Raw genomic sequence first — 17,060 nt, 5'->3', positions numbered from 1 at the left:
AGTGTTCATGTTATTTAAATTGAATTCAGTTATTCATGACATGAACAGACAGATGTCAGTGATTCGTACAGAAAATTTCGGATAGACGTTGTGGATTGTTCGAGGTGATCAATTGAAATGGGAACATAAAAATGACAACAAAATGTTGTTTGCCTGTTTTTCCCACTCTTAAAAACTAAATAATAAAAAAATTAATTTAATTTGAGAGTGAGTTAACTCATCGTAGTCAAGCCAGTGCGAAATGAGAATGCACAACTGGATTGCAGGTAAACTTTAAAAAGCAAACTTTAAACTTTCAAAATAAGAAAAGCAAATAGATGTATTCAAGAGGTTAATACACGGAGTGAAAATTGGCCCTCGTTCTCATAATCTCTCTCGACTACGTCTCGGGCCATTATGGGTCACTCGGGCCAATTATCACTCAACGGCCCGGCTACGCCGTGTATTAACCTTTAAATATTAATTTGGAATCAAATTATTATGTGAAACAAATGTAAGTCACAATACTTTTCATGCCTACTTGATGAATAGAGACTTTGACTCAGAATTATTCAATGATAGTTTTGCTTAGAAGTGTGAAGTTTTGTATTCGTTTTATGGACATATGGAGTTTTGTTTCCGTGTTAACATTCGGAAGCGAACGACGGATGCAGACAGCAAGAACACGGATTCCGGCTTTAACTGAATTATCGAACTTGGTCAACAAAGCTTATACAATATTATATCAAAAATATTTTTAATTAATTAGCAAATAATTTGAAATTGATGATATTCAAGGGCCATAGTTTAGATTAAATAATTTGATATGGCTCTCCATCACCAATGGTAAAGATATAATGCCAAACAATATTATTTTCATGCTTAGAAAATATTTCACAAGAAATGTTCAAGTTAAAGAAATGACAAAGTAAATTTGGTAAATGGTTGACAGTTCAAGGAACACAAATATGTATCAAAAATTGAGATCTGTCTGTTTTTCGAACCCTTCAAGCATAACAATATATATTGTATCCACATTTGGTATAAATTCCTTGAGAAAAACACTAGATAAAAGGACGAGGACACGGACAACGACGCCGAACCACATGCTCCTAAATGTCTTCTTTTGCCCGCATGCGACATAAGTGCTTTATAAAGAGAATAAAACACTCTTCATACATGTATTTCAAACATACTTTTAGCAGTGCATGAAGTCCCTGAAACGTCGTAGATAGCGCTGCACGCACAGCCAGTGCCTGTTTTGCAGTATCCACCGCTAAGGGCTGAGCATTCATAGCCAGATGCTGCACAGGTGCCTCCAACAACTGAAAATATCATCTCAAATTAAGATATATTTAAGAAAGTATCAAACTTCTTGTGAAAGCAATACACTCGAAGTCAGAGCGTGTACCTGTGTCACTAATGTTTACAAATATTTACATAAACCAAAAATCTGCAAGTCAGCATAATGCGTTCAAATTTCTTTTCCCGACTAAAAGACATTAGAATAAGATTTAAGTTTGAAGCATCGATTGATATTATTGCGCGGGCGCATCGGCGCCCGGCGCATATATTGATTGTTTTAGAAGTGTCCCTGGTGCAATGGGCTTGCGCATGCGGCGTTTTCATTGTTTTGATCGCGCATGCTCCGTTTCTTACCGTCCGCTCTCGGATAATTCCGAAGCAGTTCGCCATTAGACTGGTTCCTGTTCGATGTTGCAATAGAAGATTGGTAATCTTCTAATATGTGAAGCTTTGAAAAATATAAGGCAAATTAAAACCAGAGATTTTTTTAAATAACTCTTTTAGAGAAAAAATATCATAAATGCACAGTTGTTGAGAAAACTTCTCTTTTTTATTTAAATATTTTTACATAAAAGAATAAACCACGAATGCGCAGAATGTATCTTACAATAATCTTAGAAAATCGGTGAACCAGTCTTTTATCTGATTACCGGGTCAGATGCAAGCGTCCAGTAGACTAGGGATATCGAGGTCAACACGCTGGCGGTTGGGGAAAGGTATTTTCATTTTCTTTTTACGTAGTGAACTGAAAAACTATTGTTATTTTATATTTATCATTTTAAAAGCAGGTTTCGTGTCTTTCGATTTAAACAGTAGCACGTTTTTTTGCGGTATTCCTACTTTCATTTTGGACAACATTTGAAGGCTTTTCCAAATTGCGTCATTAAAACCAGGAATGATAGCCGTCCAATGAAAACGCTTCTTGCATTTCAGATATAGGCGAGTGTGCGGTCAAGGTCAAAATTGCGAGAGGGTGATTCGAAGTGAAATACCGCAACAAAAACGTTCGATTTGTACATTAACGCGTCTAACTGAATGAGTCACAATGGTAGGGATGATATTTCAAGCCCTTCTTTGTAATGCATGCGCTAAATTTGCATGTCAGTCTGTATGTAACGAGTTTAAGGTGATTTGTTCGTAGTCATTAAATTTTTGCATCGTTTTCATTATGCACCAGTTATTATTTTAGACTAATGCATCAGTCATTTGAAACCACGCCCCCCCCCCCGGTCATGGGAATAGCGAGGACCCTGACCATAGGCCCAGCCAATATTGGCTAAAATCACGTCCTGCGGGGATGAACTGATGGTTTAATCTCGCCAAATGCCCCGCACCCCAGGGGCCCTAGGTAATGCCCATTCCCTGCTATATTTAAAGCGAGACATAACCATCCCATTCACCCGGCAATGCAGGGCCACCTGAAAGTTAAAAACATGGTCCATTTCCCCGGCTATCCCTGGTATACCCCCGGACCTTGGGGGTCATGGTTGCAATTGACTGGTGCATTAGTTTAAAATAATACATGTTTTACGGGATTCTGTCTCAATAAAATGTATATTTATATTTATCATCCTACATTCCAGTTTCTACCACAAGAGTTGTAAATATTGAAAAACTGAGATAAAAACTGCAAAAAATGGCCACCAACAATAATGGGCCAGGACTGAGGAGTTCCAAGAAATGAGGTTTGTTCTCTTTCTTAGTTTCCTGTTAACTTTATGGTTTCAGAACAATGCTTTTGGTATTAACATTCAACCTTTAATAAAACAAAAACATATGGGTGTTTCAATGCATTTCAATAAATAATTGAATGTATTTACAATTATTCACAATTTCATGTAATGTTTAAAAAAAATTAACTCTACAAGCTTACATTATTTCACAATATTAATCTTTTTTTAGACATCATTTTGATATTTATTTCGCTCAAAATATATGACCTATAAATAAGCCTTCCTAAAAATTAATAACATTTTTTCACTTTTTCTAACAAAATTGCTTAACTCAATAGCTGAATAAAGGAATGAAATCATTACTTGTATATAAATACTTAATCTTAATTATTATTCTGCAATTCATGCATCAATGTTTGATTTGTATAACCTGATTCAGAATTGAAATCAAATTGCAAATTACCTGTCAATTCACATTTCGAATAAAGCTTATGAAATCAACCTTGAAACCTAACAAATTCACCTCAGTTTAATGTTTAGAGTTATTTTATTTCTCATGTTTCATGTTTTCAGGTCTTCAGTGCTACATTCATTTATCATGATATCACTCCTTTCATATCTTTTTAGAGTGTGGCAACAAGTAAATGGACCTTGACAAATGTCCTCTATGTTAGAGCCAGTCCCTTACACAAGTGACCTACTTTTGCACAGCTGAGGTTGTTATCAAACGCAGCAGTAGGTATGAAATGCGGAAACTGTTCCAACTTGATCTTCAACAGTTGAGTTACTCCTCATCACAATACCTGAACTGAAAACAATCGGTGACGATCCTGCACTTCACTTCTACCTCACAGTGCTCTTCCCTATAAACGCTAGAGGAAAGTTTGAAAATGAAAAACTTGTCATTGCAAGAAAGGACCAATTGATTCTTAACAAAACAACCTGCCTCAATGCTTTAGCTGACACTACATCAAGTCAACACAAGGCAATTTGTTTTTCTCCCAACCTGACCGGTATGTTGAATCTGATCAAAATTGTACACAACCACTGGTCAAGAATATAGAAATACAAGTTGTATGATCAGTAACCTAAAATATTCTTGAATATTTGAACATAATTAAAGAGTATATGTTAAAGTTATACATATTGTGTGTAGTGTAGGTAAGATCAATGCCAAGGTTATTTTGGCTAAAAAAAGGAAAATGAGTCTTGATTCATAACATCGATGAAATAGAAAGCCTTTTCGATAAAGTGATACATATATTTTGTGGTGATGTCATAACCTTGTTTCACTGTTTTTGAAGAGAAAACACATGTTATAAATATATTATCACATTTGTGTTTTTTTAGCTCGACTATTTTAAGAATAAGGTGGGCTATACTATTCGCTCTGGTGTCAGTGTCCGGTTCAAGTTTTAGGGCAAGTTTTAGGGCAAGTTGGGATTTTCACTTATAAGTCCAATACCCTTCATTCAATTGACTTAATACCTCTTATAAGTCCAATACCCTTCATTCAATTGACTTAATACCTCACACAGTTGTTCAGGGTCATCATATAATGGGAATAGATAACTCCTTTATACAAGTAATGGCCCCTGATTGACTATCAAACTTAGGTTAAAGTTTTAGGGCAGGTTGGGATATTTATTAATAACTTCTCTACCATTCGTTCATTTAACTTAATACTTGACACATTTGTTCAGGACCAACACACAATGAGGTTGCATAACTCTGTATTATCCTCAATACAAGTTATAGCCCCTGATTGACTAAAGGTTAAAGGTTTAGGGCAGGTTAAAGTTTTAGAACAAGTTGGGATTTTCACTAATAAGTCCAATACCCTTCATTCAATTGACTTAATACTTTACACAGTTGTTCAGTGCCATCACATAATTAGGTAAGATAACTCCATATCATATTTTATTCACATAATGGCCCCTGATTGACTATGGAACTTAAGTTAAAATTTAAGGGCAGGTTGATATATTAATTGATAACTTCTATACCCTTCATTCATAATATCCTTAATACAAGTTATGGCCCCTGATTGACTTAGGTTAAAGTTTTTGGGCAAGTTAAAGTTTTAGGGCAAGTTGGGATTTTCATAAAAAAACTTCTATACCTTCATTCAATACTTAGCAGAATTATGGACGACCATCTTACACTAATGAACATAACTTCATGTTAACCCTAAATACAAATTATTGCCCTTGAATGTTTTTTTTTTCTTTTTAACTCTTCTTTTAATTTCTTTTGAAAGGCACATTTTCATATTCCTAACCACATTTACATAAAGGGAAAACAAGATATTTGAATGACCTGTGTCATTGTTCGGGCGGGCTGGTGTTAGAGCAGCGTCAAAGTCACCTTATGTATCGATTAATTTTAGCTAGGTTTGACATAAAGAGACCAAACTTGGTATATGCAAAGAGTTTATGGAGACCTTTTATGGGAATGCGTTTGAGGCCCCTATGATCAAAGTCAAGGTTACTATTAATAGAAAAAGGGTTGGTTTTGAATACTAGTAACTTAAGTAAGGGTCTTCTAATTGGTACCAAATTTGGTATATAGGAAGAGTTTATAGAGACCTTTCCTGAGATTGTGTTTTTGACCCCGAGAGTTATGGTCTAGGTCAAGGTCAAAATAGAAATATGGTAAGTACTGAATAACTCAAGTAAGGGTTGACATAGTGTGACCAAACTTGGTATATAGGACAAGTTTATGCAGAGCTTTAATGGATGCTTTTTGGCCCCCTAGGGTCGTTGTCACTTTTACTAAAAATAGATTACTGTTTCAGTTAAGGCTGACATACTGTGACCAAACTTGATATATGTAGGAAGAGTTTATAGCGCGGACACGAGTATGTGTAATCTGACATTTAAATATCTCGTGTGACTTTGATCTTTGAGTTATGGACCCTGGTCAATGTCATTGCTTATCGTCTCAATGAGGACAACATTTGTACCAAGCAATATGATAATTCATCAATGCATAAGTAAGTTATAGCACGGACACGAAATGTTACAGCCAGACGGACTGACAGACTGATGAAGTGTTTGTGTAATCCCCTCCCCACTCCGTGGCGGGGGATTTGAAATTTGATATTTATAAAATAGTGTACTTCCATTTTTGCCATTGTTGTGTTTTACCATTCTGTCAATATGTTAAGTTACAGTTGTGCCAATATCTTACAGTCACAATATATGACTTTACAGAATCGAAACATTATTTAATAACCTCATCATAATGATTACTTATCTTCCTATTGTTTTCTTAAATGTTCTGCAATTTCAATAATTATTAACAAAACATGTTCCTAAAATCAGAGACATTTGACAGTATTATAAGACTTCTCATTCAATGTTTTGTCTATCTGAACACTGATGTTTGCATATTGCTCTGTAGATATCACTATGCTTTTGCTAAGTTTAATTCCCATTAATGTTTAAATTAATTTCTCATATGTACATATAATTAACAATGTTCTGTTTTTCAACATCTCACTTCAACAGTTACAAAATGTTAATTTACAAGAAATACTTGTATTTATATCACTATGTCATTTTGCCATGTCACCCTTCTTTACTACCTGTTATGCTTAAAGCTGCACTCTCACAGATTTACCATTTGTACAACTTTTTTTATTGTTTGTCTTGGAAAGCGCAAGTTTTGTGTCAATATCTGCAAACAAATGATTTAAGATTACTGACAAAAGATCAAATCAGATTTTCATATTTCCATTTGAAAATTATTGTCTTATGGCTTAAGCTGTTACTAACAGATTAAGAAAATTGCATAAAACATCAATTTTTGAACTTAAGTATAAAAATCTGCAATCTTTTTTTGTCAGCAGTCTTATATAACTGGTTTCAATGGATTTACGCAAAATATGGCTCGTTCTAAGTCAAAAAATGAAAAAGTTGTCAAAATGTTTAATCTGTGAGAGTGCAGCTTTAACTCTGATGAATATATCATTCAATGTCTCTTTTATAGGCACTGACTCTCCATTTACAAACATTAGAATTCATAATGCTTAAAAAAGTATGCCTGTTTCAACTTCTCAACTTACCCTGCTTTTTTTGCATGACCCTTAACCATTCTATTGTGTGTTGTTGTTTTTCATTTTCGTGATTTATGACTTTTCAAACTTTAAAAAATAATGGCCTTTTGGCTATCAACCATATCAGCAATGCTTATACTGATAATATAAAACTCCAGGCATATCATTTATAGTTTTTGGTTTGACAACTTTCAACTTTTAAGTAAGTAAATCATTTAACAAATATACCTATTTTCAACCCAATTCATTCCAACATAACAACTGAAACTGAGTCTTTTTAAGCCCCCCCCCCCCCCATGTAAAAGATGTAAAAGATATTTATCACCCTATAAATAGTTTCATTCAAATACTGTGCATTTGGATACTAGGTTCATATTACTAGGTTTTCATGCATTTTCATTTATATTCTTTTCTTTCATACCTGTTCTATTTCATTGCTTATGAAATAGTGGCAGCATGTATTTTAGTATTGTATTAATTTGTCTGTGTGCATTCTTATTCCAAGTATTGGTCATAATGTATATGTCGCACTTACACCAAATTATAACAAATATTCTTTCTATTGTTTATTACATTTCAGTACAACTCTACCATTCCCATCATACATACTTACTCTGTATATTTTGTTATCATGCTTATTACTCTTTGTTGTATACAAAATGTATATAAAATGTCATATTGCTCATGTTCTTTCGTGTTTGTACATATGTTCACATTTCAGTAATACTCAATGCAGTATTTATTCTTATATTTCAATATCATATTTTAATGAATTGAGATGTTTTACAGGCATAATAACATTAACACATTTCCACCAAACTTTGTACAAATGCTTCACTTTTCATGTTTTAAAACATATTCCTCACTTCATTTCATTGTAACCTATAATTTTCAGCACTTTCTTCATAAATCTTTTGTGTCATTATATTTCCATACACATTAAGTGATCAACTTCCTAGTCATACCACTATCAACCTGCATCACATTCTGCTCATCATTCTTATATCTTATGCCTTAAATGAGCATAATGCATGATGATTACATATTGTTTATTACCTATAAGTGTCAGTATATGCTAAACTTGTTTCCTTTGTTTAAAACATCATGCATGCCTATAAATCATCTACGCCACAGGGCAAGGAAAATGACATTAATAATGATGATCAGACTTCTTTCTTTCAGCTCATGTATAACCAACTTCTTTAAGTTTATGTTAAATGTATTTTTTTAATTGTGTTAAAATCTGTTACATAAGCAAACAATTTTATTAATTATAACGGTCAACTTGTTTCGCGGATTATTAGCCAAAAGTAAACATTGTCTTAAGCAGATGTCCTTAATTAGTTTTTCGGATAAACCTTTGGTGCTACTCCTGTTTAAAGTCAACATTTCACCAAAGTACTTCAAATTCTCAACGTTTCGAACTTTGCCCAGAATTTACCAAATCATGTTGGCATATTTAACATTTCAGCTATCATATCATCCACTACAAAAGAAAACCACCACTGTGGCCATGTTGTCTTTTATAAATGTGTGTATATTGATACAGTTCATGAATAAAGTTATTTGATACAATTATGGTTTCTGTCATAGATATACCATCAGTTGTACAATTGTTATTGTGTTAAGTTTTATTTTCATTTCAAAACAACAGCCCAATTCTGTCATCTTTTAAGTAACTTCATTTCACTGACATCTACAATCAATGTTAGTCCTTACTTTATTTACTTCGTTCTTACCCTACATATAGACTTGAATAACCAATAGTTGGCCCGCGCTAACATCCAATTGCTGCATCTTGCAGCAACTTTTGTACTTGTTTTGTGTTAGTTGTCATAATTACCGTTTGCAACACAGGCACCGGCTGTCGCGGTATATCCATTATCACAGGCGCATACGGGGCTAGTCAGTGTGGTGTCACACACCTGGCCTGTACCCGAACATTCGCTGCCTCCAGCGGTACAAACTATGAATGAAAATCAACATACACGTGATATATGACGTAGTAGAGAAGTTGCAAAATGCTACTTGTACCCATACGTATACATGTGTAACCCCCTTTGTGCACTCTGTCATCCAGGTATGTATACCATGTACACGTTGCCATTAACATGTACAACGGAACGAGAAAATGATACAGAGGTTTCAAATTAAATTTTGCAAGGAATTCTAAACTGATGCGCAACTTTTACCTGTACGTGTAGCTACGCGTACGCGTACAAGCACACGTCGGGTTTAAAATATCTTATAACCTTGTCAAAGGAGACAAATTTTCGAAAAGAATAAATAGTTTATAGTTCATACTAACTGATGACATTTCGGTGCCTGATGATACCTTAAAGTGACTAGACACCAGATGAGCAATTGCTTGAAAAAAGAGAACTCTCAAAATCTTGCAAAAATTGATATTGTTGTGTACAATGCATTGAATCTTACTTACTGATGTATTACATCACCTACGACAAATATCTTATAATATATATATAAATATATCAAGTATCTTTTGCAGCTTTTGCAGCTTTTCCTTATTGTTCCTAAGCGAAATTCACTGGGGGACACGTAAATCCCAGTTAATTAAAAAAGGGTCGTTAAATGTATACTCAGCTGAGACAGCGACAAATTATTATTTTGATCATGTATGATGTATTATCGGCCTCATACTAGTTTGTTTTGACAATTCTAGGCTTGTTTTGTGGAAATAATGTATGTGCCGATTTTGGGACCATCTGGTGTCTAGCCCCTTTAAGTGATAATGACAGTTTGGTGAGCCTAGATATTAATATTTCTAAATAATTTTAACAGTAATATGCGTGATTAAAACACGGTGATTTCAGCTTACTAAGTGGTTTTATGCGATAATGAGCTTTCTCTGCAATAATTTTTCACATACCTTTTGCCGTACACGCGTTGGCATTGTCGCCGCCACTTAGTTCATAAAGCGCTTTGCAAGCACATGCATTAGTCACACATTCAGAGTTGGTGTCTGTGCACGCAGCAGCCCCTCCAGAACAGTCTGAAATTATGGAATGATCAAATATGAACCTTTTCCAAGTGGCCATTTATAATGTACATATAGTAATCAACAATTACGTATTTGGCACGATACCGGGACGACCGTAGTACTTATACTTGTCGATTGACAACAATGTATACCAAAGCTCGCCTTGAATTCACCAAAGTCGGCCAATACTAGTTTCTGCCGTATTGATTGTATTCCAAACTCACCAAATAGGAATTAGAGGAACGGACCATTTTCATTGTCTGTCGAAACTCGCCTTAATATGAGAATGCTGTAAATTTAATTAAATATTAACATTTTTTGGTTTTCCGACTGTTTTGAAAAGTGTGTGCTTTGTTTAAAACATATTTAGAATTACTAGCCTACAAAATACTGCAACATCTTTGTACGGTTTAATATGACAGGTGAATATTCCCTAATGTTGGATTTTATGACTATTATGTTTTTGAAAAACGACAAAATGGAGGAAGGTGCATGCACATAATTTTGAACTTTTGGCAACCGATTAACGATAAAATCAGGAAAAAGATATGCGTGCTTTCCTAGACTGTACAGTGCAATCGGCTTTAGTCATAATTCTGTGCAATGTCACTATAATGATCCAATGTCAAAATCAGCAAAGTCCTGTCTAGAAAAGCAGAATCCATTAATAAGAAAGGGATGAATACGCTTTAATGATAACTGAAGGTAAGCTATTAGAATGTTTTAACAAAAATCCTAGCATACGTAATAGTTAATGACTAAAATACTCATTAAATAGGTGCATTCACATTGGCCTAAATATTTGCCCTCAGTCAGCACTATTGGGGTGAGCCCGAATACAGCTGACCTCGGACAAATAACTGGGCCTATATGATGAACCTAGTTAGTAACATTATAATACAAATATTTCTTTCAGACAAGATGTTCAAACTTGTATATATAAATAAACTATAAATATCTAAATGGTGGTGGACAGTATTTGCAAAACACATTGTATTTATAAACATTACTAAAATTCAATACTGAATTGATTCATAAAGTCATCATTTATAACATCGTGTTTAATGGATAATTATGTAGAGCAGAGATTGAGTAAATTATGTAAATACGAAACATTTATCTGTTATTAGATTCATCCGATTTCAACCCAAAATGCGAACCGTATACGTTTCTTATTAATAGCCAAATTTCATAACGTATAGGCATATACATTTCTAGATATTTCTATTATTTAGTTATAAAAGTATGTTACAATATATGCAGCCGTAAAAACAAGGCCTCAATATCACATATGTATTTAAGTTTCAAATCTCAATCGCAGTCTCAGCTCATTTTACATCATAACATTAACATAACAAAAGTTTTCGTCACTTTTTTAATGAAAAAATGATGATATAGGTTAAAAGATTTGAAAATGAATGCAATTGATTTTCTGTAAATTGCAATTATTTCACAGACTAAAAACAAATATAAAAGACGGCGCTGTCGGATTTTAAAAAGGGGATATTTGGAATATTCGAGACAACATCGTGATTGGAATATAAATGATGCGGGCTCAGGGTTATGCTCACTATTTGAAAGTAACAACCGATTCTCTTTTAAGTTTTTAGTTCAAGCTATAGAAGAAATATAAAGATAAAATAGATATACGAAAACATAAAAGATATTAAAACATGACCACTCTCTGTACAAATATTATAAAAAAAATTTGAAGTTTATGCCGTGAACAAAAATGGCATATAATAGTACTAGATGTACCTTCATGACACATACATGTACATTGTATACAGCTGTTACCTTAAAAACGAATATCGATTAAACATTCAAACGTATGTCATATTTTACTGTTGTATTAGACATGCTAAGGCAGTAATCACTAGTAACTCTTTGTCGTTGTGAAAACCGTGATCGTTTGTTCGAGCCCTACACCTGGACATACATATATACTTGATAAACTCAGGCTTCGTTTAATAGGTTTGTGCTATTGTAGAGTTTTTGTCTACAATAGCATAAACCCTTTTCCATAAGTCAGTATTTTAACGTATTCCAATACTTTTTTGTTAACTATATTTTATTTATTTTATTTTCACTTCGGAAATAGATGAAAGAGAATAAAACTAACTGCAATGCAATCGACCGTCAAAAACCATCAATATCTCAAAATCAGACCCAACTCATCTTCCAAAATTGGATTAAATCAAGCTGCAAACATAGCAAAATTTTAATAACTCCTTAAAAGTCTTCCTTTTGTAGTACTTTCATTAACAAAAATGTAATCCCTTTTCGCAACTAAATTCCTTAAAGCTGCACTCTCACAGATGCACCGTTTTTACAACTTTTTTATTTTTTCTCTTGGAAAAAGCAAATTTTTGCGTAAATATCTGCAAACCAATGATAAAAGAATGCTGACAAAAGATCAGATCTCAGATTTTCATATTTCCGTTCGAAAACTAATGTTTTATGGAAGAAAAAATGCATAAAAAATCATTTTTTAACTTAAATCTAAAAATCTGCGATCTTATTTTTTGTCAGCAGTCTTATATTACTGGTTTCCTTGAATTTTTGCAAAAATTGACTCGTTCCAAGACAAATAATAAAAAAGTTGTGAAAACGTTCAATCTGTGAGAGTGCAACTTTAAAAGCACGCTACCTTATAGAATTTAGCGATCTTCAAATGACAGGAAGTTCTTCAGTTAATGGCATAAACTATGTCGTCGACTTGTTGCAGTGTTACATTAATTGCCGTTGTAACAAATAAGAAAATCACTTTAAGGTGTTCTACCCACATATGCGAAATTTGAACTATGTTTCCGAATGAGTATGCGTCTTTTTTAAGCCATGTTATTTTAGTCTTCTAACATTTCAAAATAGGTCATTTTCGTTCGTGTTCAGTTGTAGAAAAGAACAGTTATCCTAACTATAACAACTTTATGACTGATGCATTTTCCATCATGATTTAATATTTCCGCCGACAAATAATGATATCAAAGTTGGAGTCACCAAGCATCGAAATTTAACATTAAAGTTAATGGAACTAGCAGGGTACTGGTATATTTGTGGGCCGGATACGTTAAACATTATCATACAGTATTACCTGTGAGATCGCATGCACTATTTGCGGTATCCTCTGTGGCAATGTCAACACACACACAGGTACCAGCTGTGGTGTCACAGAACGAGTTTGTAATGGCGGCACATTCATTCCCACCAGCAGTGCAGGTCGTGTCAGTAACAGCTTGAACAAATAGGGTTGATTTTTAGGATATAACATTTGATAGAAATTGACAATAAATAGAAAGTTCAACGATATGAAGAACTAACATCACGTTCGATTTCAAAAACGTATAAACTGTTCTTACCCGCCTCTGCCCCATGTCTGATAACCAGGAGACACCCGAACACTAGTAATGACCAACGGATCTAAAAAAAGAAGGGCACATGCCAATCACGTGTTTTAAAGAACTATAACAAACAATTTATAATTATAATCGAAAGTCTCTTAAACATGGTTGCATGGTTTGTTTGGTAATACCGTGTAAAACCTTCGACAAATCTGTCAATATCGAAATTGAATTTTAGCAATTATTTTGCATCCGATGTTTGCAAAACACTTATTCGGCTGAAACCGTCTCAATTTCAAAGCATTTTTTTTCTAAAAAGGGGTTGATATGTTTTCTACCATGTTTATCTCTGACTTGCCTATTTTTCAAGTAAGGTAATTTGATATTCATTGAGCTTTATTCTAGTATAAAAACTGAGTGACTATCATTCAACATGCAATTAGTTTAAAAACTACAGCATTTTTATGAAAATATTAATTAAAAAAAATCTTTATTCTTATTTTGTTTTGTTTCCATTACAGTTAAACACCAGCGCAAAGGTACAATTTAAATGGTTTCTGACAGTCTTAAATAAATCTTTGATAGAACACGAATTGTATATAAGATTCCCTAAGTTTCCGCAACATAATATCACTTGCGCAAAGAAAGCGGTATTCAATATATATATATTGACAGGTCTTTTTGATATGCGCACGGCTAAATTTTAAAACTGATGCAAGCAATTGGGGGGGGGGGGGGGGGGGGGGGGCTAACACTAAGTCGGTAAAAATTAGCTCCGCTTCCTTAGGTTACTTATTTCCGAAGAAACTACTTAAAGCTGCACTCTCAAAGATTGAACGTTTTTGACAATTGTTTTTGTTTTGTCTTGGAACGAGCCATATTTTAGTGTAAATCCATGAACACCAGTCATATAAGACTGCTTACAAAAAATAGATCGCAGATTTTTATATTTAAGTTAAAAAAATGATGTTTTATGTATTTTTTTAAACCGGTTTAAGCAATAAAACATTAATTTTCGAACGGAAACATGATTATCTACGATCTGATGTTTTGTCAGCAATCTAATATCATTGGTTTGTAGATATTTATGCAAAAAATTGATCGTTCCAAGCCAAAAAATAATAAAAGTTGTAAACATGGTTAATCTGTGAGAGTGCAGCTTTAGTAAACTCTAACCTGTACATAAACGAGGGTACTACAAACTTCCTATAACTAAGATTAATATGTTGTTACTGTCTCTATCTGAATTAAATTTCACTTTGAATTCTAAACCATCCACGTTTGCATGATCAGCAAACCATACTATTTCAATACATTATATAAGTACTGTTCTGAAAAGGACAAGAGGACCCCGTTGGAATTTTTTTCGGTTTTTAGATCGTGCGCCCGTATTTTTGTATTTTTAGAACCCGTTAGCAAATGACCATTGACTGGTGTTTTTTTTTTATTCTGTTGACAGTATTTCAAAATATGATATGTTTATTTGTGACATACAATGATTTAAACATAAAATGGCCGATATTATATTTCGTCCTACAGAATTGCAATGTCTCAACTCTGCTGTAACTTTATTTAAGTAAATCAGCAGTCAGCCGCAAAATCAGGTGACGCGTTAGATATAAACAGTGGCTGTACCAGTTATTGCGTTGTTTACAAAATTTATTTATCATTAAGACCACTACAAATCCTACAGATTGTTAGCGGTCAACATACATTTTTGTCCAATGAGAAAGCAGTATACATCAAATTAGCCAATAACTTTATTTCAGTAAATCAGCAGTCAGTCGTTTCTTATTTAAATCAAGTGAACCGGTAGATATAAAGAGTCGCTGACCTTGGTTAGTTTACGCCATTAAAAGTATTTAAACAACTAAAAGGTTGTTAGTATGTCCTTACACAAACATAATGGTTATGCGAAATTGTCGCATCAAACTATTTATTTTTGCAAGTACATACTTATTTCCGTTAATTAGTTTGCACATAATAACATACAACGGTTTTGCAACATGAGTCGCATTTAAACCATTTATTAATGTAGATAACCTTTGACCATAACTAAAAGCACATCCAAATAGTATTTAGCAGCGTGTGATTTTGCTACATACCATGTTTACTTATTCAAGGTGAAAAATCTAAATTGAAAGTCGTCGTTAATTAAAATGTTTTTTTATATTTTCACTAAAATACCAGGTAATATTTTATATTTAATGGTTTTCTTATATCGTATATGAAAAGTAAATTATTAGACTTTAAAAAACCTAAAGAAAACATATACATTTCAGGGCATCATAGTTCTTGACTACCAGCTGACTCGCAAACAGTTCCTTACGTGATTGTATATGTTTATAGTATCTGAACGTCTAAGACGTCAAGCTATGTTTTTAAAACATGTGAGTGACAAAATGCTTTTCGAATTGTAGAAATGTATTCATTGCCAAAATAAAACGCTTGTCTGCTTATTTTGTACAGTATTGCCATTCTTGTTATTAATTATTATTTTTTTATAATATGAATAGCACCACATGCAGTGGAAATAAAGATGAGATGATTTAATGTGTTACCGCCTGAATGTTTCAAATACGGTAGAATCAAGCTGGCAATAAACATTGTGTTTATCATTCGAATGTCATAAAATTTGGCTGAAATGTTATGGATTTAGTCTCGCTTTAAATGGCTACAACACTATTTAATGTTTTTGATATGGTTTTTTTTTTAAATATTTTTGTTGACAATATAATTAATTTTCCAGGACATTTTCATTGTAATTATTATTTATTTAAAATACGTAGTAATGAAAAGTAAAGATTCTCCATAACGAAAGGAACAAATTTCTTAAAACTTTCTTAATTTCTTAGTGATATTTCTTGCGTTTATATAGCAAAGAAATCTGTTTTGAGTTTAAAAATGAAAAAAAAAAACAATTCAAGATAATTAGACATATGAAATCCAAGTTTCGCTTACAATCCGTTACAATCATTCTGATGAATAGATATCGAAAACAAGCATAAATTCCAAATTTTAAAAGGCATTTAATAATAGTGGATTTTGCTTAGAAAAAAAACAACTTTTGTATTAAAGTATCTTAAACATACAATATATTAATTACTTTCTAGTTACGTAAAATATGTTACGAATTGTTTTAAGATGATGTAAATAATTTAATTTATAATTTTAGTTTGTTTAATTTAAACACTCTTTTTGTTTATTAATTCTTTACAAACTATGTTTAAGCATAGTTATCTAAACCTCAAAACTTCAACGCATGGTGTCATCTTTTAGTCAGTTTAGACAAAATTAATTACAATAAACATTTCATAAATTAAAACAAAATAAAATATTTCCTCACCATGGTAGAAAATTTGAAATTTTAATGTTATCCAAAGTGTATCCAAAAAAGGTATGATAATTTTTGAAGCGGGTGCCTTGTTGGATGGGTGCCGGGGTATTTATACCCCTTTGGTTATTGTAGCTATTGTCATGGCTATTCAATCGATTATGAATTTTGAAAAGAGTTCCGTATCTTGCCTAACTTTAAACTAGGTCAAGTCTCTCGAATAGAAACTAATATGAGCTTCCAAATATTAACGAACTTTCGTCGCATATTGTAACTCACTTGTTACGGCAAACACATGGTGCATGTTTTGTTTGTATACGGTGTCATTGCATTATTTATGGCGTCCATGTGCAAATATAAGCTGAAT

General features: G+C 33.0%; 1 protein-coding gene and 1 long non-coding RNA gene across 2 annotated transcripts in view; one reads left to right on the top strand and one right to left on the bottom strand.

Annotated features, from left to right (window-relative positions):
* The window catches only part of LOC128230775 (tenascin-X-like), a 33,868-nt gene that overhangs the window by 6,177 nt on the left and 10,631 nt on the right, over window positions 1–17,060 (bottom strand). Inside the window, exons 2-5 of the mRNA XM_052943217.1 lie at window positions 13,113–13,253; window positions 9,908–10,030; window positions 8,861–8,983; window positions 1,176–1,304 (exon numbers count right to left, since the gene is read on the bottom strand). Of these exons, the coding sequence (XP_052799177.1) occupies window positions 1,176–1,304; window positions 8,861–8,983; window positions 9,908–10,030; window positions 13,113–13,253 (516 nt within the window). The remainder of the gene's footprint in view (window positions 1–1,175; window positions 1,305–8,860; window positions 8,984–9,907; window positions 10,031–13,112; window positions 13,254–17,060) is intronic.
* LOC128229623 (uncharacterized) lies at window positions 1,772–4,459 on the top strand. Its single transcript, XR_008260109.1, has 3 exons — window positions 1,772–2,332; window positions 2,868–2,969; window positions 3,585–4,459. It is a non-coding gene; the product is annotated as an uncharacterized LOC128229623 (long non-coding RNA).

This window comes from Mya arenaria, chromosome 4 (assembly GCF_026914265.1).
Source record: "Mya arenaria isolate MELC-2E11 chromosome 4, ASM2691426v1".
NCBI classification, from domain to species: domain Eukaryota; kingdom Metazoa; phylum Mollusca; class Bivalvia; order Myida; family Myidae; genus Mya; species Mya arenaria.
This window is presented reverse-complemented; position numbering and strand designations above follow the sequence as displayed.